Here is a 22,100-nt window from a genome sequence, read left to right on the forward strand (position 1 = left end):
GGGGTACGCAGGGGCACGTCCGTGGGGTGCGGGGAGGGGATGCTGCTGCCTGGGGAGGCACCTCTGGGCCGTCCCGTCCCGCCTGCGGGCAGACACAGGGACTGGGGAAGGTTGAGATGCTCTGCCTACACTGGGCCCGTTGTTGGGGGGTCCCCAGCCTGGGGGCCCCTCTGGTGAAGGAGAGCTTGGAAATCCCCCACCCCAAAAAGGGTTGCACGGCTGGGAAGGGCTGCACACCCCAAGCAGCCCCCGTGCCACTCCTGGGCTCAGCACTGCTCCCCCAGCACCCCGCCGCCGGTGCAATGCACCCGAGCCAAGGCCAGGGTGCGGGGGGTGGCTCGTGGGGTACAGGGGCTGCTGGGGCTCTGCAGCCTGTGACATGCCACCAGGAGCCCCAGGGCCACCTCTGACACCCCTGGGAGCTGCTCCAGGAGGGCATCAGGGACACTTGGGTACTCTGGACGTTGCAGGGAGATGGAAGGTCACGGCTGTTCGGGTTGGTCATAAGGGTGGCATCAAAACCCCCCACCCAACAGCATCTCTTGGAGCACCTCCCACCCTCCAACTCCAACAGCAACGGTGGCGAAGGCCCGGGCAGCACAGCTGTCCCTCCTAGCTGCCCCCATCCACGGCACCCCATGGCCACTGGCATGCCATGCCACTGCACGGCCGGTGACATCCCGTCGTCAGGGACATCCCATGGCCGATCATACCCTGTGACTGGTGGCATCCCCTGGTCAGTGCCCCGGGGAACCTGCTGTGTGCAGGGACGCTGCTTGCCTGGGTGACACATGGGTGACAAACCCACGTTGGTCCTCTGCTGCAAAGCAGGGTCACAGCCATGGCATCAGTGGTGACACAGCAAGGGCCTTAGCCTGGGGCAGCCATCCAGCAAGGGACGGTCTCCTTCACCTTCATCTCCTCCTCCACCTCCACCCAGTCCTACTTCCTCCATCTCCACCTCCATCTCCTCCAGTTCTACCTCCATCTCTGTCTGTCTCCTCCATCACCTCCACCTCCATCCTACCTCATCCACCCCTACCTCCTCCACTTCCACCTTCATCTCCTCCACCTCCACCCCAATCCCACCTCCTCCACACCCATCTCCATCTCCTCCACCCTGATCCCACCTCCATGTCTACTTCCAGCACCCTCTTCCTCTCCTCCACTTCTGCCTCCGCCTCCATCCCACCTCCATTCCTGCCTACTGCCGTGGCCACACCAAGTTTCTCCAGACATCCCCTTCCTTGGTGGGCACAGTACTGTGACTCCAGTGCTCTCCGTGCTGCCACCACCCCCAGGACCTCCCACCAGGCAGACGGCCACCACACCGGGGGCAGGATCAGGCCCACACTGACCCCACCAAACCCCGCTCTGCCACCACCCCGGGGCACAGCACACACCACAGCACCGCGGCCACCACGGATGGGACACGAAGCCCTTCCCACCCCCCGGATACGTCCCCTGCGATGGACGCTGCCCCCAGGCACCGCGCCGGGCTCCTTTCACGGGTCTTTAATAGAAACCGCCGGCAGTGGGGCCGCAGCGCCCGCGTACAAAAGCTGGCAGGAGGAATCGCGTATTGCATAGACCTTGGTGCGGGGGACCCGCCTGCCCCCCGCAATAGTCGCCTTTTAGAAAACAAAAAGCGTCTCTGAATAAAACTCTCCTGGTACAATAAATACTCTCGCGTCTCAGAGCTGGCGGAACCGGGGAGCCTGCGCCCCCCTGCCCGCTCCCGGGAAGGGGCATGGGGAGGTGAGCGGGCAAAGGCCCCAGTTTGGGATGCCCCCAGTTTGGGAGCCCCTGGTTTGGGATGCCCTGCTTTAAGAGCCTCCAATTTGGGATGCCCCTTGGGAAGCCCCCAGTTTGGGAGCCTCTGGTTTGGGATGACCCAGCTTCGGGATACCTGAATGCCTCCAGTTTGGGGGTGCCTTGGTTTGGGAGCCCCCAGGTCGGGATGTCCTGGTTTGGGAAGCCCCCAGGTTTGGGATGTTGCTGGTTCAGGGTGACCCTGCTTTGGGATGCCCCTGTTTGGGATTCCCTGGTTCAGGAGCCCTTGGGTTGAGACACCCCCAGTTTGGGAGCCCCCAGTTCAGGATGGCCCCTGGTTGGGGCTGCTCCGGGTGGGGATGCCACCAGCCATGGCCACTGGCCACGGCTCAGAAGCTGGACTCGGGCACACCCGGGCGGCACAGGGAGCCCGTGGGCTGCCGTCCCCGCTGCAGCGTGGCCCCGGCGGGACCCTGGGCAGGCAGGGGGGGTCCCCCTGTGCCTCTCCCCAATGAGGCCGAGCGCCGCAGGCCCCCCTCGGGGCGCGGGGGCAAGCTGGCCGAGCTCTGTGAGCGCGCCAGGGCCAGCGGGCTGGGGGACAGCCGTGCCGGGGGGACACCCGCGTCCCCCTCCGGCCGTGGCAGCCCGGGGCGACGGAGCCCCCTGCTCTGCTCTGGGCTGCTCTGGCTTTTGGGGGGCAGGCGCAAGGCCCCCTCGGCGCCAGCGCTGGTGGCTCGCCGCAGCATAGGCACACGGAGGGGCCGGCGGGGGGCTCGGGGGGGCCCCGGCTCCTCCTGCCCCTTGCCAGGCTGTTTCGAGGGGCCGGCTGGCGCGGGGCTGGGGGCCGGGGGGGTGCCAGGGACTCTCTCCCCACCCGTGGCGAGTGGGAGGAGGGAGCGGCGGGTGCAGCGGGGCCGGCGCCCCGACTCCAGGTAGGCCACCAGCTCCCCCGGGACCCCCGGCCGGCCCCGCTCCTTGCTGGTGAAGGACCAGCGTGGGGGCACAGCCCTGGGGGGGCCACCGGCCGGCGAGAGCTTGACGCTGAGGCTGCGGCCCTGAACGCCCCGCACCCAGGGTCTGGCCTCGAAGCCACCTGTAATTAGAAAAAAATCATCAGCTGGGAGGAAGCGGGAGCCACCCTGGGGTGCTGGGGCGGGGATGCTCAGCATCACCTTTCTCCGGGGCGGCGGTGGCATCAGGGGTGCTGGGCGGGGAGGGCCGGGTGGCCGAGGCGTCTTGGGCGCTGCCGCCCAGGCGGGCCAGCCAGTGATCCGGGAGCGAGGTGGCCACGGAGCCTGCAGGGAGCGGGAGGCTGGGCTGGGCTGTGGGGTGCCCTGTGCCCACAACCCTGGGTGCTCAGCAACGGGGGAACACGGGGCTGCAACCAGCTGCGTGCGCATCACGTATGTGTGCAGGCACAAGCACATGGCGAGCGTGCGCTGCTGCATGCCACGCGGCTGCAGTTCCAGTGCATGAGTGCGCACTCACCTGCAATGCTGTGCGCACCAGCTGCGCTGTGTGACTGCGTGCCCACCACGCTGTGCACCTGCAGGCACACGTGTGTGCATGTGTGTGCACCCAGCTGAGCTGTGTGACTGCGTGCATCTATCCTTGTTCATACATGTGTGCATGTGGCTGTGCTGTGTGTGCACAACACTGCATGCCGGTGTGCATGGCCTGCACGTGCACATGTGCACACTTGGCTAGGCTGTGTGCGTGTGCCTGCTGCTGCACTATCCATGCGTGTCCGTGTGCATGCAAGTCCACTTGGCTGTGCTGTGTGTGCACGTGCTGAATGCACGCGCATTTGGCTCTGCTGCGTCTGCACGTACCATACTGTGTGCACACATGTGCACTCAGCTGTGCCTTGTGACTGTGCACACGCACCTACCACACTGCTCACGCATGCGTCTGCAAGCGTGTGCATTTGGCTGCGCTGTGTGTGCACGACACCGTGCCGGTGTGCAGAGGCATGCACACACGTGTGCACCCTTAGCTATGCTGTATGCGTACGTGCCTGCCATACTGTCCATGCCCGGGTGTGCACACGTGTCCACATGCATGTGTGTGTATGCAGCTGTGCGGTGTGCGCACACCATACCGCGTGCACATGCGTTAGTGCTCTGTGTCTGTGCACATGTGCTGGACACATGCGCATTTGGCTCTGCTGCATGTGCATCTACCACGCTGTGCGCCCGTGTGTGCCCTCAGCCGTGCCATGCGTGCCCGTGGCAGTGGCCTTGGGGCACCCGGGCGCTGTCGGGGCGCAGGCGGGCAGGGAGGTGGGGGTGCTCACCCCTGACGGTGCTGCCGGCCGACCAGGCGGGCACGGCGTTGCGGCGCTGGTAGAAGAGGATGTAGGCGCTGCGGGTGCTCACCTCCGCCTCCTGCACCCCCTCCACCCGGCTGTCGTCATAGCTGTACCACCGCCCGTCCAGGGCGTTGCAGCAGTAGGCTGGGGGCAGGGGGTGAGGGGGGGGGGCAGCGGGTGAGGGGGGCTCTACCCTGCGCCCCCCCAGCCCCAGGGTACAGGGGGAAGCGTGAGCCCCACGGTGCGGGGATGGCCTGGGGGTGCAGGACGCTGCTGGGGGGCAGGTCCCAGTGCCATGCCCGCAACGCCATCCTGTGTGTCCCCTGCGCCCCATAGCAGACACCCCTGAGGTGCCCCCCAACTCTGTACCGTGCCCCCACAGCAGATCCCCAAGGTCCCCCCAAACCCACAGTACCCCACAGCACCCCCAAACCCCACGCCGTGTCCCCCGAAGTGCCCCCCACCCTGCTGCCGCGCCCCACACCACAGCCCTTGCGGTGCCCCCGAACCCCACACCGTGCCCCCAGCGCATCCCCTGCCGTGCCCCCCACCCCGCTCCCACGCCCCGAGCGCCCCCGCGCACCCCACCGCACTCACCGGTGTAATGGCCGCCCTGCATGCTGCCGTGGTGGTTGCAGACGGCGTACAGGTCGTAGAGGTAGTCGCGGGGGCAGCTCGGGGGCAGGCAGGGGGGGGGCTGCCAGGGCGCCCAGCGCCCCAACAGCTGCCCGCCGGCCTGGCCCCGCTGCGCCACGTGGGGAGCCATGTCCAGACCCCGCAGGGGGAACCTCACCAGCGTGGTGAGTTTGTGCCGGTGCTCAGCCACCTGGCGAAAGCGCTTGAGGTGGATGATGAGGATGTCAGGCAGCGTCCAGAGGCTCAGCTTCACCGTGCCCTGCTGGGGCACCTTGCAGTGCGGGCAGCGCCAGGCGTCGTCCGGGGCCAGCTGGGGACACCACATGCCACGGCCACCTCCCTCCCCAACACCCCCCTGCCACCTCCAAAGCCACCCCCAGCACCGCCAACTGGCAGGGCTTGCCCTCAGCGGCGGCTCTGCCGGGTGCGGGCAGGGTGCGGGCAGGGTGCCCCGTACCTGCTCCTCCTTGGTGTAGAGCTGGAAGCACTCGTCCAGCGTGCAGCTGTGCTGCTGCCGGTGCGCTTGCTGCTGCAGCCGCACGCTCTCCGCGTCCTGCACCACCTCCTCCTGGATGTTGCCGAAAAGGCTGCACGGGACGGGACGGGACACAGGACACTGGGGTGGTCAGGGAGGGTGACCTGCGTGCTGGGGTGTCCCCCCACCCTGGGTGCAGGGGACTCACCGCTCTTTGGTGCTCACGTCCCACTCCACCGTCAGCTTCACGTGGGGAGGGCCACCCGCCCCGCTCAGCTGCAGCGCTCTGGGGGCGAGGACGAGGTGAGAGGTCCCCCAAAACCCCCCTTCCCTGCGGGGCCACCTCCTTGCCAGCCCACGGTGGCAGGCAGGGATGGCCACCACCTCCCCGAGCAGCACCCATGGTGGGGACATGGGGCTGGGGACCCAGCATAACCACCCACAGGGACACCATGGCCACCCACAGGGACACCACTGGCCACCTCCGGGGAACGAGGGGACAGTCTGGGGACAATCCCATCCCTGCAGGTGCCCTTACCTGTCGATGGCGGGGTGGCAGAGAGGGCGGGGGTCCTGCGGGGACAGGTAAGCGCAGGGGGCCGAGCCCCCAGCCAGGCGGATGCGGAAGAGGGCTCCCGCGCCCTGCAAGGGGAGAGGGGGCTGTGGGGCTGGTTGGGGGGCAAAGCCCCCCCCCCCCGCCATCACGTGGGAGGAGCTGTGCTTTGTGACATGGGACAAAAAAACGCCCCCAAAATCAGATTTCTTTGGTCCCCGTGGCCGGGCTGGCAGGGGACACCCGTGGGGATGGGGAGGCAGGGCTGGGGGACGAGCTGGCCCACTGGCTGCAGTATGGCTGGGGGGCAAAGGGGCAGCACGGGGACACCAGTGCCCGTGGGACGGTGGCACCCGGGTGCTGGGAAGGGTGGTTGGGCTGGGGCAGCTCTGCCGTGGGAGCTGGGTGGCACTGTGACCGCCCACAGTGATGCCATTGGCCAACTGTAGTGACTATGCAACCACCCACAGGGCCACCATGGCCACCCATGGAGACACCATGGTCACCCACAGGGCCACCACGGCCACCCATGGAGACACCACAGCCACCCACAGGACAACCTGACCACCCATGGAGACACCATGGCCACCCACAGGGCCACCACGGCCACCCATGGAGACACCACAGCCACCCACAGGACAACCTGACCACCCATGGAGACACCATGGCCACCCACAGGGCCACCACAGCCACCCACGGAGACACCACGGCCACCCACAGGACAACATGACCACCCATGGAGACACCACGGCCACCCCCAGCTCCACCATGGCCACCCTTGGCTCCTTCCCCGCCACGGCCGCAGTGCCAGCAGTTGCCAGCAGCCGCGTCTGAGCGTGTCCCCCGGGAGGGGACAGCGGTGTCCCCCCCTCCAGCTCACCTGTGCCCGCACCTCTCCCCGCAGCAGGGCCCGCAGCTGGGCCAGGATGCTCTGCTGGAGCTGCTCCCAGGAGACACCCCGCTCCTCCCGCAGCACCAGCGGCGGCCCGAACCTGGGGACAGCGGGGGACACCAGCTGAGGGGGGGACACCCCCACGGCCCCTCATGCTTGGGGGGCAAGGAAGGGAGGGCGGCACGCAGGCAAAGCGCAGGCAGGGCGGGCAGGTACCTGGCGAGCTGGGGGCCGGTGCCCGCCGTGTTGCAGAGCAGGAGCAGGATGCGGCCGCCCGCCCCGCGGTGCAGGCAGTCGGAGGAGCGGGCAGCAGCGGGCAGCAGGCGCTGCCCCTCCGGCCGGGCCGCCCCGGGGGAGGCGGGCAGGCTGCGGGGGCACCCTGCGGGCGGGGCAGGGCACGGGTGAGCGCCCAGCGCCGCGCGGGGTAATTAGGGGGCTCTCGTTTAGCGCAGGCGTTAATTAGCGTGCAGGGGTCCCCTGCCGGGTCCCCTGCCTGCTGCTGGGGCTGCCTGTGCTCCCCTGCCTGCAGCGCTGCCTCCTGCACCCCCAGGCTTCCCACCAATCACGGCCCAGGGACAAGGCCTCTGCCAATCACAGCAGAGCATGCCTGCCTCCCACCAATCAGGGGCAGGAGGGGAGCGGGAAAACAAGACTACCACCAGCAGAGCACATCTTCCTCCAACCAATCACTGCAGAGCACACCTGCTTCCAACCAATCATGGGGCTAGGGGGAAGGGAAAACAAGGCTCCTACCAATCAGGGGAAAGCACGCCTGCCTCCAACCAATCGTTGCAGAGCACACCTGCCTCCCACGAATCATGGGGGGGGGAGTGTGTGTGGAAACAAGGCTCCCACCAATCACAGCGGAGCACACCTGCCTCCCACCAACCACGAGTGCCAAGACTCACACCAATCACAGCAGAGGGGACATAGCTCCCACCAATCATAGCAAAGCACACCTGCCTCCCACCAATCACAGCAAAGGATATCAGTCTCCCACCAATCCCAGTAGAGACCACCTCCCTCCAATCCCAGTGGAGAGCAGCTGCCTCCGCCCAATCACAGCAGACAGGACACCACTCCTCCACCAATCACAGCGAGGGGGAACGACTGCCTCCCACCAGTCCTGGGGATGCTCCCATCTCCCCCAGCACAGCTCCCATCCCACCAACCCCAGCACCTCACAAGCCGCTCCCAACCAATCAGGGCTGTGCAGGTGGCCAGCCACCAGCCAATCAGGACGGGAGGGGGTGGTACCTGTGCAGCGGGCGGGGGGCGGCTGGAAGGCGTAGAGGGGAGCCCCCTCCCCGGCAGCACCCAGCTCCTCCGCGTCGCCCAAGGAGCGCAGGAAGCCCCGCGGGGACACCTCGGCCAGGATCACCTGCGAGACGGCACCTGGCACCCTCAGTGTCCCTAATAGGGGGTGTCCCCCGCCCCGTACCCCCGCTCCGTTACCTGCTCTGGGGGGATGTGTCCCTCCCGCGCCACCATCTCCCGCAGCTCAGCCACAGTGCCGCGCAGGGGCACGGCCAGCCCCACCCGCACGAAGCGCCAGCGCTCGCACTGCAGCACCAGGGTGACATTGAGAGCCCTGGGGACACGGAGACACACACACCTCAGCAGGGAAAGCCACCGCATGCCGTGCTGAGACCCAACACCGCTCATGACCACGCCGGAGGGATCCACATCCCAACGTGGCAGCTCCAACTCCTGGGTAGCAAACACCCATCGGACACAGCTCCTGCAGCAGTGACCGTCACTTGTTCCAGTGCTGCCACAACCTCCCAAATTAATTATTTACCCCAAAATATGCAAATTACTCTCACTGGAGCCAAAACCCAACCGAGCAGCAGCCGTGCCTCTCACCGCACCGGCGAGCGGCTGGGGAGGCGCGGGGCCAGGCTCACCTGGTCTGGCGGAGTGGGATGGGCAGGGAGATGCACAGGAAGGGGTCGAAGGTGTTGCTCTGCTTCAGGCAGTGGGGGCACGTCAGGGAGGACCTGCGAAACACGGCCGGGGCGCGTCACCGGCGTGGGAATGGCACCCCCAGAGTCCCCACCCTGGGGCTGCAGCGCCCTGCCACTGGTGCCGCACCCCGGGTACCGCATCCCACAGGGCTCTGAAGGTCCCAGCATCACGCAAGGTTTGCATGACCTCCTGCAGGGCGAGGCACCGCAGCCCAGACCCACCTGCCCAGCTGAACGGTCTGTACACTCTGAAACCTAATGAGGGTGCCTGCAGTAACTTGTGCTACAGAAGCCAGAGTGAAATCCCAGGGCTGGGGCTGGGGGGTTTCCCACTCCCATGTGTGGCTGTGGCCCCAAAATCCCCCCAAATCCTGTTTCCTCTCCCAAGGGCTCGCAGAGCCCGGGGTGGCTTCTGGCTCCTGGAGGCTTTGGGGTGACCCCAGCCTGCCCAGTTGGGCATTAAGTGGGAACAACACCTTGGGGTGCTGGGAGGAGACAGGACCCCTCCTGAAAAACAGGGCTGTGGCTGGGCTGCAGGGAGGAGGCGGTGGTGGGCAGCAAACGGGCAGCTGCCTGCAGCCCCATGACAAACCCCGGTGCATTCCCCAGGGAGGCAGCGCTGGCCCCTTGCCCGCCCTGGCACCCACAGCCAGAGGCAAGGGCGGTGGTGGCACCGGCTGGTGACCATCCCACCCACAAACTGCCCCCAGGGAACACCGCGGTCCTGCCGCACTCCCCATCCACCTGCTGGGAACCAGCTGCCCACCAGCACCACAGGGCCAGATCCTGCACCTGCCGGGCTGGTATCCTCATCAGCACCACAGGGAGAGATCCTGCACCCACCAGGGATGTGCTCCCAGCACTCCCAGCCTGCCGGCACAGGGCTGGTTCCCACCACGGCACAGCCGCCGGCTCCAGGGGAGCCCTGGGGACAGTGAGGGGGGACCTGGCCACTTTGCCAGCGGACATGGGGCCAGTGGGGAGGCTTCCCCATTTCCCACAGCATCCCGCAGGAGATGCTCCACCAAAGCCCGGCTTAAGTGAACCTTTACTACCAACACCCACTTTAGGCCCTATTTTTTTTCAATTCTGTCTTTTATTTCTTTTTTTTCCCTCCTTTTTGTTCAACAAAAAGGGGAAAAGTAAATTAAAAATCAAATCAAAATCCTGAGCCCCTGTTATCTGTCACCTCGAAAAGCCACCGAGCTCCCCGGGAAGCAGCTGCAACAATTAATAAATCCTTTTGCGCACAGACGGGCTCTGGCACGTGGAAGGGGGTGGATGATTAAAGAATTTTTTTTCATACAAAAGGGCAAGGGATTTAGAGAGGAGGAAGGACTTGTGGTGCCAGATGTGTCCCCTCACCCCTGCAATGCCATGGGATGGGGACGGGGTGGCCAGATGCTGGCCCATCCGAGCATCCCATGAGTCTCAGCTGGATGAACATGTGGGGTGCCAATCACCCACATGCGGGGGCATCCCCACGCTGGTCCACTGGGACAGGCTTGGGACAACCCAGATCCTGAGTCCTGTGACAGAACCACGGAATGGGTTGGGTTGGACAGCCCCAACTCTCTCAGCCTTCCTCCACAGCAGAGGTGTTCCAGCCCTCTGACTATTTCTGTGGCCTCCTCTGGACCTGCTCCAACAGGCCCGTGTCTGTCTTGCCCTGATGGCCCCAGAGCTGGATGCAGTGCTCCAGGTGGGGTGTCACGAGAGCAGAGTAAAGGGGAGAATCACCTCCCTTGACCCGCTGGCCACGCAGGATCCAACAGGATCTGTCAGGCTTTCTGGGCTGCAAATGCACATTGCTGTCTCATGTCCAGTTTTTCATCCACCGGCATCCCCAAGTCCTTCTCCATTTATCACCCAGTCTGTACTGGTACTGGGGACTGCCCCAGCCCAAGCACAGGACCTTGCACTTGGCCTGGCTGAACTTCATGAGGTTCACATGGGCCAACTCCTCCAGCCCATCAAGCCCCTCCGGACGGCATCTCCTCCCCTGGTGATCAACGGCACCACTCAGCTTGGTGCCACCTGCCAACTTGCTGAGGCCGCGCTCAATCCCACCATGTCATTGACGAAGATATTAGAATCACAGAATCGTTTAGGTTGGAAAAGACCTTTAAGATCATCGAGTCCAACCGCTAACCCAGCGCTGCCAAGCCCACCACTAACCCATGTCCCGAAGCACCACATCTACACGGCTTTTAAATACCCCCAGGGATGGGGACTCAGCCCCTGCCCTGGGCAGCCTGGGCCAGGGCCTGACAGCCCTTTTGGTGGAGAAGTTTTTCCTAATACCCAACCTAACCCTGCCCTGGCGCAGCTTGAGGCCGTTCCCTCTCGTCCCATCGCTTGTTCCTGGGGAGAAGAGACCGACCCCCCCCGGCTCCAGCCTCCTTTCAGGCAGTTGCAGAGAGCGATGAGGGCTCCCCTCAGCCTCCTCTTCTCCAGGCTGAGCCCCCCCAGCTCCCCCAGCCGCTCCTCCCCAGCCTTGGGCTCCAGCCCCTGCCCCAGCCTCGCTGCCCTGCTCTGGCCACGCTCCAGCCCCTCCATGGCCGCCTTGGGGTGAGGGGCCCAACACTGGAATTAAATTGCACTGGTCCCAGTATGGACCTTTGAGGGACACCATGCCTTACTGGGTTGCTCCACCAGCCACCACCACCAACCCAGCAGCACCAACAGAGGACAACCAGGGCATCCCCTGCCCAACCCCTGCCTGCAGCCCTGCCCGTTGCCCCAGGCTGAGCCCTCCCAGCCCTGCCGGCTCAGCAGCCGCCTTGCTTTTGCCAGCGAACTGCTATCATGGCTCAAAAGCCGCTGTCCCAGCAAAAGCCATCTCCTGGTGGCCCTCCCCACCCTGGGGCAGTGATAACAAAGGGAACCACTTAAGGGTTCGTTAGGGCCAAGGCGAGGCGGGCGGTGGGGCCTCCAAAGGCAGGCGGTACGAAATGCCCAGGGAAGGGGCGCGGCGGGTGGAAGCAGGGGCAAGGCTGGGGTCTGCCCATGTCCGTGTCCATGCCAAGAGGTGACACTGGACGTGGCTGATGTCACTCCCTGCGCCCCCACTCCCAGGCATCCACCTGCACCAAAACCCATCCCTGGGACGCAGTTCAGACCCTGCTCTGGATCAGTCCACACTAAAACCAATTTGCCTCCTCTGGGAAGAGCTGCCCGGCCCATCACCCCTGCCCCACTGCACCCGCACAGCCCGGACAACGCTGCCAGCACTGCACCGTGCAACCAAAACACGGCTCCATCCTCATTTCGTTGCTCCCGGAGCTTCCCAGCTAATCACTGGGAGCCCGGGGCTCAGACAGGGGTGGAGAGCGGGCAGGACTCCCCGCTCGCTGCCGTGGGGATTCAGGCTCCAACCCTCCCCGTGTCTTTTATGGCACTTGCAAAAATATTTGCTGGCATTGAAGTGGACTAAGAAATGTCCTTAAACCCCTCGCTCAGCGCTTCGCCCTCAGCTGTGGCTGCACCGCCCACAGGGGAAGCAGCTCCAGCGCCCGGGCTGGGTGGGATGGATGGATGGATGGATGGGGGGATGGATGGACGGATGGGGGGATGGATGGACGGATGGGGGGATGGATGGACGGATGGAGCCTCTCGGCAGGGCTGAGCGCTCCCCAGCTCCTCCCTTCCCTCGGCTCACGGAGTCCGGCCTCCCACCAGCAAAGCCCCTCCACGCTGCCCGGGGCTCGCAGGAGGATGAAGCCCGTGGCCGGGCAGGATCTGGCCCTCTCCGCTCACCTGTACTGTGCCTGGAAGTGGCTCTGCACGAAGCTCTGCCCACGGGGATGCTGGGCGGCTGGTGGGGAGCTGCCGGCACCGCCGCTCCTGTCCTCACTGGGCTGCGGGGACAAGAGACAAGTGGGGTGAGCGAGGTGCCGCGGTGACCCCCCCACCCCTGAGTGGCTGGGGACACGTCCCAGTGAACCAAGCCCAGATTCAGTGTCCCCATGGCACAAACGAGCTGAAGGTGACACCAAAGTGACCCCTGCCCGGCACCCCCCGGCCTCATGCCCTCCAGGCTCCCTGCGTGTCTTCTTCTGGGGGAATTTTGGGGTACGTCCCATCCACCAGCCAGCGTGGGGCACCAAGGGATAACCCCTGCCCCAGCACCTGGCCGTGGGTTTGCAGCAGCGAGACCCCCAGGGGCCACCCAATGCAGCCCCGGTGTCCGGAGCTTCTGGACACCAAGGAATTGGAGCTGGGAACATGTTCGAGCTCAGCTGAGATACTCCAGGAGGGAAATCCCAGGGGAGTCGGCTGGGACGGCTCATCCATGCCATCACATGGGCACCTCTGGCAGGGGAAAGCTTTGGGGGGGAAAGCCGGTCCCCCCTGCGACATCCCCCCCCCAGAGCCCCAGCGCCCACGGGCACACACCTGCAGGAGTGGCAGCCCCAGCAGGGAAGCACCCGCAGCACCCCGGCACCCACTGTGCCAGCAAATGCACCCATGGGTGCTGGGAGCAGCCGTGCTGCGGGGAGCTGGGGCGTTGACGGGCTGGGATGCTGCAGCGAGCAGGTGTCCGTGTGTCTGCGTGTGTCCATGTGTCTGTGAGAAGAGCTCCTGGAGCGGGTGTGCACGCTCCTGTGCATGCACCTGCCCGAGGCAGACTCGGCCGGGTGCGAAGTAACCACATGCAAATCACCAGAACCAGGGAGCCAAAAAAAGCCCTGGCTGGCAGGATGCCCTCCCAGGCAGGTGTGCCAGCACGGGGCTGCCAGCGCCGCCGCTGCGTGTTCCCCCAGCGCCCTTACCAGCAGCAAGCCCAGGCACGGCACCCAGCACAGCACCCGGCACACCAAGCCCAGGCACAGCACCCTGGCACAGCACCTGGCATGCTGAACCCAGGCACGGCACCCCAGCATGGCACCCTGAGCCCCAGGCACAGCACCCCGGCACAGCACCCCAAGCCCAGGCACAGCACCCAGAACCCCGACTCGCTGCCCCAGAGCTGGGCTTTCCGGGGCCGCGTGTCCGGCGCAGGCGGTGGGAGCAGTGCCATCCCACCAGCATCCCCCGAGGGGCAGGGGAGGCAGCCATGGGGAGCGCTGGCTCTGCCGATGACCCATCCCTCGGCCACCTCCCCATGTCACCGTGTCCCCCGGCTCGGCCCCGGATGCTGGGGCAACTGCCTCTCTCCCCACACCGCAGATACCAGACCTGCCTCCAGGCCTGATGCACCAGCTCCCGGCACCCTGAGCCACGGCAGCCAGCCACGCTCCCCGGCTGGGTGCCTGCACCCATTCCCCCTGGCAAGCCCACAGCACATCCCTGAGCAAGAGCAGGAGCGACACTGGGCCCCCTTCCCCGAGAGAAACCGGCTCTTCCACAGGCCGCACACTGCCTCAGGGTCGGCGAGGAGCCCTGCGCGAGGGAGCCCTCCCTCCACCCCCGCTGCGTGGTGCATGGGGAAACTGAGGCACAGCCTCTGCTCTCGACAGGGACTGACGCCGAGCATGGCGCTGGCGGGCCGCCCACGTCCCTGCCGCTTGCTCCCAGGGCCGGTACACGATCCTTTCCTCCATCCCGAGGAAAGGCTGGACGCCTGGCCGGGGAGGCAGCCGCCTTTGACAAATTCAGGGGATGCCAGCGGCGGCTGGGGGAGGTGAGACGTGCCCCGCACCCAGGATACCCCGAGAGGAGCCGGGTCCTCTGCTCTGCTCCATAGGGAACAGGGATGTTGGGACACGACCACGTTACACAGCCAAACCTGCCTGGTTAGGAGACACCTCCCTGCCTGCCCGCTGCCCTGGGAACCCTGGGGAGCCCCCGTCCCCACGCACAGGGGCCAGGAGCCACCGGCTTCACCCCCTGCTATGGCACACGGAGCCCGATGGCAGAAGAGACATCGCAGAAAGGAGCCTTGATAGTTTGGGAAAGGACTGGGCTGTTTCAGGGCAAGAAATGGAGTTTTTAGTGTCATGATGAGCAAGACAGAAAATCAATGAGGTGTTTGGCCAGGAGGTGGATTTTCCTCACGCCATCTGCTGGCACTGGGTCCTGCTGAGCCTGGCGTGTCCTTACAGCCTGCCCGCGGCCAGGGTCCATCTGGTGTGGCAGAGAGGGGACCTGGATGGTGCCTGTGCCCCACGCGGCCCCCAGAATCCCCCCAAAACCCAAGGGCATGCCTCCTCCTCCTCCTCCAGCCCTCTGGGCAGCCAAGCCTTGGGCTCCACCTGGGTGCCACAGCAGACACCGCCTGGGCATCCATCGAACAGCCAGGACGGTACTCCCACCCTTCCAGCCTGCCCAGCTCCGTGCCCTGGACCACCGACCTCCTCATCTTCTGCTTTCAACCAGCTGAGCTCCCCCGGTCCACGAGCCTTGGCACGGGCTTGACCAGGAGCAAACCATCCCCATCCTTCGGTATCTGCACAAAGCCTCCTCCTCCTCCTCCAGCCCGCCCTACCCAAAACGGGGACGGGCGCGTGCGTGCCCACCTCCATCCAGACGCTTCAAAGCCGTTCACTCAGGCTCACAGCCCCACCGGGCACCCCGTCCCCAAGGACACGGGCCCGTGGGGGCCACTCAGGTGGCAGCCCCTGAAAGGGGCCAAGACTGGGGGATGCCAAACAAAACCAAGGATGCTGGCGGGGGGGGGGGGGGGCACAAAGCGTCCCGTCCCCAGAGCCAGGCGGGCACCCTGGGCATTGCCACGGCACCGCCTCCAGCGCGGGCAGCTGAGGGCACCGCCGGCGTCACGCCACAGCCCACAAAACGTGCTGGCACCTTGCATTGAACAAGTCAGCAAGGGGAGCTGCCCACTGCCAGGCTCTCCCAAACAGCCTGGGGTACCTCAGTGCCTCCGGGGAAAGCGGAGCAGGGCTGAGGACGGCTCAGCTCGGTGCAGGGATGGCTGCAGCCCCCCCAGCCAAGAAGAGCTGGAAGCCACAGGGCTGCCCCAGCCAGAAGCTTTGGAGATGGGCACCGCAGCCGAGCTCTCCCACGCGGGATGGAGCTGTGCCCATGCAAGGCTGGGGCTGCTGCGGGGTCCCCAGCCCCTCAGCCACAGCCGCGATGCCCCAGGCTGGGGACAGGGAGGATGAAGCCGCTCCCGAGACCCCCGTGCCCAAGACGGGCATCACCCCCACCGCGGGGACAGCACGCTGCTGAGCGGAGCCGGAGCAGCAAACACCGGCTGCGCAAACCCATCCGCTGGAACAGGCAGCACCCCGGCAGGCAGGCAGGCAGGCAGGCAGGCAGGCCCAGGGTGATGCCATGAGCGCAGATGGATGGAAGGAGACTTAATTACTCATTTTGCCAGCAGTAAAGCCACCGAGCGCTGTAATTACAGCGGGCTTAGCTGGAAGTGGGGAGGGATGGGGGGGGCTGGATCTCCTCCTGACCGAGCAACCCCAGGAACCAGGGTGCCCAGCAGAACTGGGGTGCTCAGCTGGACAGGCTCCTGCTGACACCCCCACGCTCTCCTAGCACCCCAACCACCCTGCCCAGCCCCGCAGCACCCGGACCCCACCATCCTCCCCCACCACACTGGCCATCACCCGCATCCCCAACCCGTACTGGGGTGGGGGGGACAACCCCAGCCCATCCTTCCCAGGACACCTCGGCTTCCCTGGTCCCAGACCTGGCGTGGACATCCCCACCCCAAGCCAGGGTGCGCGGTCACCCCGGCGGGGGCCACCCACCTCCTCGGGGACGCGGGCCTGCTGAGCAGGGGAGGCGGCACCCAGGTCCTCGTGCATGCGGTCCAGCAGCCACAGCAGGAACTCGAGGGCGTCGTGCTGCGCGTTGCCCCGAAACTGCGAGCTGTGCTTGGAGACGATGTTCTGCAAGAGACGGGCAGGGAGGGTGCTGAGCCTCGGGCCACGCTGCCCGGCACTAACGAAGGGCCGGTTCGTTAGCGCCCATCACAAAAACGCATCCCCGCTTCCTGCCTGCAACAGTGTCTGCCCTTGCGCTGCCTCTGCAGGGACACCACGGCCACCGCGGGGACAGCAGCAGTGGGGACACTGGGGACATGCGGCCAAGACAGCAGCTCCGTGGCCCATCACCAAGGTGTCCTGGCTTTCAGCTGCCAGGGTGATGCCGGGAGGGGACAGCTTGCTGCAGCGGAGAGGACAGAGCACACCCCAACAAACCCATACAAGCCCAGCCCACGGGGACCCACCGGCATCACCCACCCCACACACTCCAATGGCATCAACTCAGTGTAACCACCAGGGGAAGGCAATTCCCAGCACTGGGATTACTCGGCAGGTAGCAGCTCTCCCCCAGGCCCTGCCTGCCCCTGCCTGCACATGCTGCCCCATCACCAGTGCCTCCCCGTGCCTCAGTTTCCCCAGCCAGGCGATGCTGGTGGTGCCAGCTCAGCCACCCAAGTCCCCAGAAGAGACGAAGGCTGTTCATACAGTCAAGCAAACGTGTGGCCCGTGGGCAGGGGAGCGGCCAGCCCTGCCTGCCCTGCCCGCACAGGCAGGAGGGAAGCCCCTGAGCAAAGCTCCTGCATCCCAAAACTGGGGATGCTCGGCCCATCGCAGCCCGGCACTCAGCACCCTCTGACTGAAGCGGAGCAGGTGAGATCGGGGACGGGGACAGGAGATGTTCCTGATGGAGCCAAGTGCTGGGGGTCCCGCCAGCCCCTCCGCACCGAGGGCAGTGCTGCTGCCTGCCCTGCCAGGCTCCGTCCTTCCACCCACAGCCCTGCCAGCTCCCCCTGCCCGAGGCTGCCCTCCACTCACCCCCTCTCCTCCTTCCCCCCGGGAGGTGCTGACAGGGCTCCTTGGTGCATCCCCCCATCTCCCCCTCCCCTCCCCTCGCCTCCCCCCCCCCCCCCCCCGAGATGTGCAGCTCCGTGCACAGCACAGGAATCGGGCCCAGAGCAGGCGCGAAGGCGATGAAACCACCATGATGCTCCCTCCGGGTGCCCTGCCCTGAAATCCCAGGTCCCCCGTGCCACCAACCAGAGCATCCCCCTGCCCACACCTGGATCAGGCTCTAATCTCTGTGCCTGCCTCCCACCAGCCACGTCACGGCATTTTGGCTAATTAGCATTAATTGCACTGTTAGGCAAGCGGCGTGATGACCTTACAGGGGCTCCCCCTCGCCAGGGGCTGCGGCGGGAAGAACGTGGCTGGAAATGCCGTGGAGCCGAGGCAAGGGGCTGTGAGCCAGGATGGGACCCGGGGACAGGCAGGGGCTGGCGAGGCAGCGCTGCCGGCTCAGAGGGGGTCCCTCCTCCGAGACCCACCTGGGTGGCACCCGCGGGGGGTCCATCGCCAGCTCCCAGCCCAGTGGTCCCAGGCTGGGGTCACCTCTCTGCCCTGAGCACCTGCAGAGCCAGGATGGGTCCCTAACCCTGAAAGGGCAGGACGCACAGGGCTGGGAAACCCCTCCCTGTGGGGAGCCCCGGCGTCCAGGGAGCACCCCAAAAGGCAGAGCTGGGGGTCCCCAAGGACCCATCTCTGAGCCTGAGCTGGCAGGGGCTGCTCAGAGCCAAGCAGGAAAGGACAATTTGGGGAGCTCAGTCCCAAAACCAGCACCGAGAAGCAGAAACCCTGACCATCCGTGTGGATTTTAACCAGCTGATGCAGTTAAACCGCAGCCATCTGTGCCGATTTTAACCAGCATGCCGCGACCTGCCGGGACAGGGATCAGACCTCCAGCATCACCGGGAAACACCCCGAGCCAAGACCCGCTCCGGCCACCCGCCACGCCAGCCCGCGCGCCCCCGGCCCCGCTCCCAGCGGTACAGGCATCCCGGTACAAGCAGAGGGAGCAAGGCCACCACGGATGGGCTTCAAGCAAAATGAGTCTCAGAATCAGCTCTTATTTTAAAATCTTATTTAGGCAGATTGGGGGGAAAAAAAAAAAAAAAGAAAAAAAACACATAAGGTGGAAATTCATGGAAGATGGAGATAACCACCCGGAGGGAGGAAATTCAAAGTGAAGGCTGGAAGTTTTGGGGTTTTTTTTGCTCTGTGCCTAAGGAACGTGCGTGTTTGGGAGCAGAGGGCATGGAAATGTTGTGCCTGGCGCTGCAAGAGCTGGTTACTTTGCTACAAGGAAATTAAAGGCAATGAGCACCCTGCTCCCCCAGGAGCACCCACTGCACCCCAGCAGTCCCTGCAGGGTGGGCGCTGCCACCCTCCAGGCAGGGCAGGCAGGCAGGTCCCCCCGGGAAAGGGGGGCAGAGCAGCAGGTACCCCCACCCCGGCAGCACCGGCCCAGCTGCCACGACAGGAGCCGACAGCGCTGCTGGAAACCCCAACCCAGGACGGGGCCGAGCAGCTCCTCCGTGCCCACAGCGCTCTGCAAAGTTTATTTGCAGCAGCAGGTCCTTGCCGAAATGTCACCTGCGGGCACGCGTCCCCGAGCGCGGGGGGCTGCAATGCCAGGCTAAAAGCATCACCCTGTGCCCACCACCCTGTCCCTGTCCCCAAGCCGGGCGCAGGCCTGCAGAACGCTGGCACGTGCCCAGCAGGGATGCGACAGGCACTCGGTGACGGAGCCCGAGGCCACTGAGGTGGGCTCCCGTGGCATCATCCCGCCTCACCCCACCATTGCGGCCACCATCGCGCCCACCCTTACGGCTGCATGGGGGGGGCCACAGCTGGGAGCTCAGGTGAGGTGACGGCAGCGGGGCTGGGGGACAGCGGGGCTGGGGGGTCTGGCAGGGCAGGGTCCCTGGGGAGCGTGAGGCAGGGGAGCGGGTGATGTGAGCAGGGGGTGCCGGTGGGTGCTGGGAGTGGGGGGATAGAACCATAGAATCGTTAAGGTTGGAAAAGACCTTTAAGATCAAGTCCAACCACTAACCCAGCGCTGCCAAGCCCACCACTAACCCATGGCCCTAAGCACCACATCTACACGGCTTTTAAATACCCCCAGGGATGGGGACTCAGCCCCTGCCCTGGGCAGCCTGGGCCAGGGCCTGACAGCCCTTTCAGGGAAGAAGTTTTTCCTAATATCCAACCTAACCCTGCCCTGGCGCAGCTTGAGGCCATTTTCTCTCGTCCCATCGCTTGTTCCTGGGGAGAAGAGACCGACCCCCCCGGCTCCAGCCTCCTTTCAGGCAGTTGCAGAGAGTGATGAGGGCTCCCCTCAGCCTCCTCTTCTCCAGGCTGAGCCCCCCCAGCTCCCCCAGCCGCTCCTCCCCAGCCTTGGGCTCCAGCCCCTGCCCCAGCCTCGCTGCCCTGCTCTGGCCACGCTCCAGCCCCTCCATGGCCGCCTTGGGGTGAGGGGCCCAGCGCTGAGCACAGACCTCGAGGGGCGGCCTCACCAGTGCCCGGTATGGGGGGACGATCCCTGCCCTGCTCCCGCTGGCCACACTACTCCTGACACAAGCCAGGATGCCATTGGCCTTCCTGGCCACCTGGGCACACTGCTGGCTTGCATTCAGCCGGCTGTCGACCAGCACCCCCCGGTCCCTTCTGCCGGGCAGCTCCCAGCTGGATGCCGGGGGGGCCGGGGCGGGGGGTGTCGGGGTGCTCCGGGCGCGGCGCGGCGGGGCCGGTACCTTGAACTCTGCGGAGAGCTGCGGGGTGTAGTCGCGGGTCCAGAGGGCGCGGACCAGGGCCGCCAGCCGGTGGGTGACCTCGGCTCGGGCCCCGCGGGCGCGGTAGCGGCCCAGCGCCAGGAACTCGGCCAGCGGCGCCGTGTTGCTCAGGCACTGCACCACGGCGTTCATGAAGCAGGTGTTCCCGTGGTTCCGCAGCCCCTGCGCGCCCGGCGGCCGCCCCTCCCCGCTCCCCGGCCCCGCCGCCGCCGCCGCCGCCCCCCCGGGCCGCCGCCGCCGCCGCTCCCCGCCGGGGCCGCCGCCCCCCCGGAACCCGCCCTCGTCGTCCTCCGGCGGGGCCCGGCGCCGCCCGCGGCCCCCGGCCAGGCGGGCCCAGGTGCGGAGCAGCCGCCCGGCCAGGCTGCCCAGGGAGCGCAGGGCGCGCCGCCGCCGCCCGCCGCCCGCCCGCCGCCCCGCCGGGCTCCCCCCGCCGCCCCGCCGCCGCCCCGGGCCGTCCCCCGCCGAGCTCATGGCCCCGGGCGGCGGCCGCCGCCGCCCTCCCCCGGCCCCGCCGGCCCCGGCCCCGCCGCGGCGCGCATGGCCCCGGGCGGGCGCTGGGCGTCCCCCGCCGCCGGTGCCGGTGCCGGTGCGGGGGCCGGGGCGGCCGGGCGGGAGGTTTTGTGCGCGGCCGGCTCCTCCCCCGAGCGGGCGGGCGCTGGGAGAGGGCGGAGGAGGAGGAGGAGGAGGAGGAGGAGGCGGAGGGCGCGGGGAGCTGCCGCTGGCGGCGTAACCGGCCCAGCCCCGGCTGCCCCGGCGTCCCCAGCATCACCCGGGGTGCCCCGGCCCGCTGCCCCCGCCACGGCCCCCGGGCTCTCCCGGGGTCCCAGCCGTATCCCTCCGGCGGCCCCCCCAGTCCCCAGCATCACCCCAGGGCATTCCCAGGAGCCCCAGCCATGTCCCCCTGGCATCCCCCACCGCCCCCAGCATCACCCCAGGGCTTTCCCAGGAGCCCCAGCCATGCCCCACCGGCGCTGCCCCCAGCATCACCCCAGGGTGTCACAGCGTCACTGTGAGGTGCCCCAATCCTGCCACCTCTGGGTGCTCTTAGCTGGGACAGGGGGACGATGGTCACCTCTGCGCCCACCGCGCTCAGGTGTTGGGACCTAATGGGGATCCCTCCACACAGAGCCACAAAACCAGGGTCACCAACCCAGCGCTGGCAGAGCCCGGAGGCTTTGGCCACCTCCTGCCCACCCCGCACTGGCAGAGCTTGGCTGGGGAGGGACGGTGCCACCTTCCCCCCGCTGCAGGGATCAGCACCTGAGCCCTCCCTGCGTGGCCGGGGACCCCGGGATGCCCAGGCACCACCAGCTCCCTGCTCTCCACCGGCAGCACCGCCAGCAGAGGCAGCCCGCTGTGGTTTTGACAGGCGGTTTTCAGAGGGATCAGTCCCCTGGTCCAGCTGGCTCCATCCCTCCGCACCACGCCGGCACAAGGAGGGGGATTGCAGCGGGACTGGCTGTTTCTGCAGCAACTCTCTCTCCGCTCGACTGCAACCCGGTGGCAGCGTGTTGCTCTTCAAACAGCCGCAGGAGACTCAAATCTCCCAACGAAGTCCGGCCACGTGAGGCTGGGACCCGCTCGCCTCTGCAAACAACCCCGAGATTAACCCTGGCCCGGGACTGCTTTGCCAGCTCCCCCCAAACCGCTGAGATAACAGCCCTGAGCGGAGGCGGGGGGCGGCAGGGATGCCTCGTGTGCCGACGAGCCCAGGCACGTCTCGGGCAGCCACTGTCCTTAACCAGGGCCAAGGGGCTGGGGAGGGACGGAGCGGGAAGGGGGTCCCTCTGCCAGGCAGGGCTGCCACTAAATGTCACCTGGCTGCAGGCAGGAGGGTGGCAGTGGCCCCATTGCGGCCGCGTGGCTCTTGTCTCCCTGGGGAGCTGCCGAGACTGACGCTGAGCCGGGGAGGGGGTCCCTGGGGGGCTGAGCTCGGCTGTGGGTGCTGTGGGCTCTCTTC

General features: G+C 66.6%; 1 protein-coding gene across 1 annotated transcript; it reads right to left on the reverse strand.

The window, feature by feature from the left end:
• Positions 1–1,500: 1,500 nt before the first annotated feature.
• Positions 1,501–20,611, reverse strand: USP43 (ubiquitin specific peptidase 43). The gene is made up of 15 exons (XM_087750583.1): positions 20,102–20,611; positions 16,275–16,415; positions 12,367–12,467; positions 8,548–8,640; positions 8,096–8,231; positions 7,898–8,021; positions 6,857–7,019; positions 6,629–6,740; positions 5,734–5,837; positions 5,404–5,481; positions 5,178–5,307; positions 4,682–5,030; positions 4,070–4,228; positions 2,946–3,068; positions 1,501–2,866 (listed from the first exon to the last, which is right to left on the reverse strand). The coding sequence occupies exons 1-15, from the start codon at positions 20,609–20,611 to the stop codon at positions 2,163–2,165; spliced, it is 3,027 nt and encodes a 1,008-aa protein (XP_087606709.1). The 3' UTR covers positions 1,501–2,162.
• Positions 20,612–22,100: the final 1,489 nt, after the last annotated feature.

This window comes from Nipponia nippon, unplaced genomic scaffold (genome assembly GCF_047370975.1).
Source record: "Nipponia nippon isolate SJK-2023a ecotype South Korea unplaced genomic scaffold, ASM4737097v1 scaffold_14, whole genome shotgun sequence".
Classification (NCBI taxonomy): Eukaryota; Metazoa; Chordata; class Aves; order Pelecaniformes; family Threskiornithidae; genus Nipponia; species Nipponia nippon.

What these genes read in the sequence shown, in the direction of transcription:
- USP43 (XM_087750583.1), bottom strand. Translation starts at nt 20,611, where the DNA reads ATGAGCTCGGCGGGGGACGGCCCGGGGCGGCGGCGGGGCGGCGGGGGG. An exon ending in AGCTCTCCGCAGAGTTCAAG is followed by an intron (nt 16,416 to 20,101) that starts GTACCGGCCCCG and finishes CGTCTCTTGCAG; the next exon opens with AACATCGTCTCCAAGCACAG. An exon ending in ACCGGCCCCCAGCTCGCCAG is followed by an intron (nt 6,741 to 6,856) that starts GTACCTGCCCGC and finishes CGCTGTCCCCAG; the next exon opens with GTTCGGGCCGCCGCTGGTGC.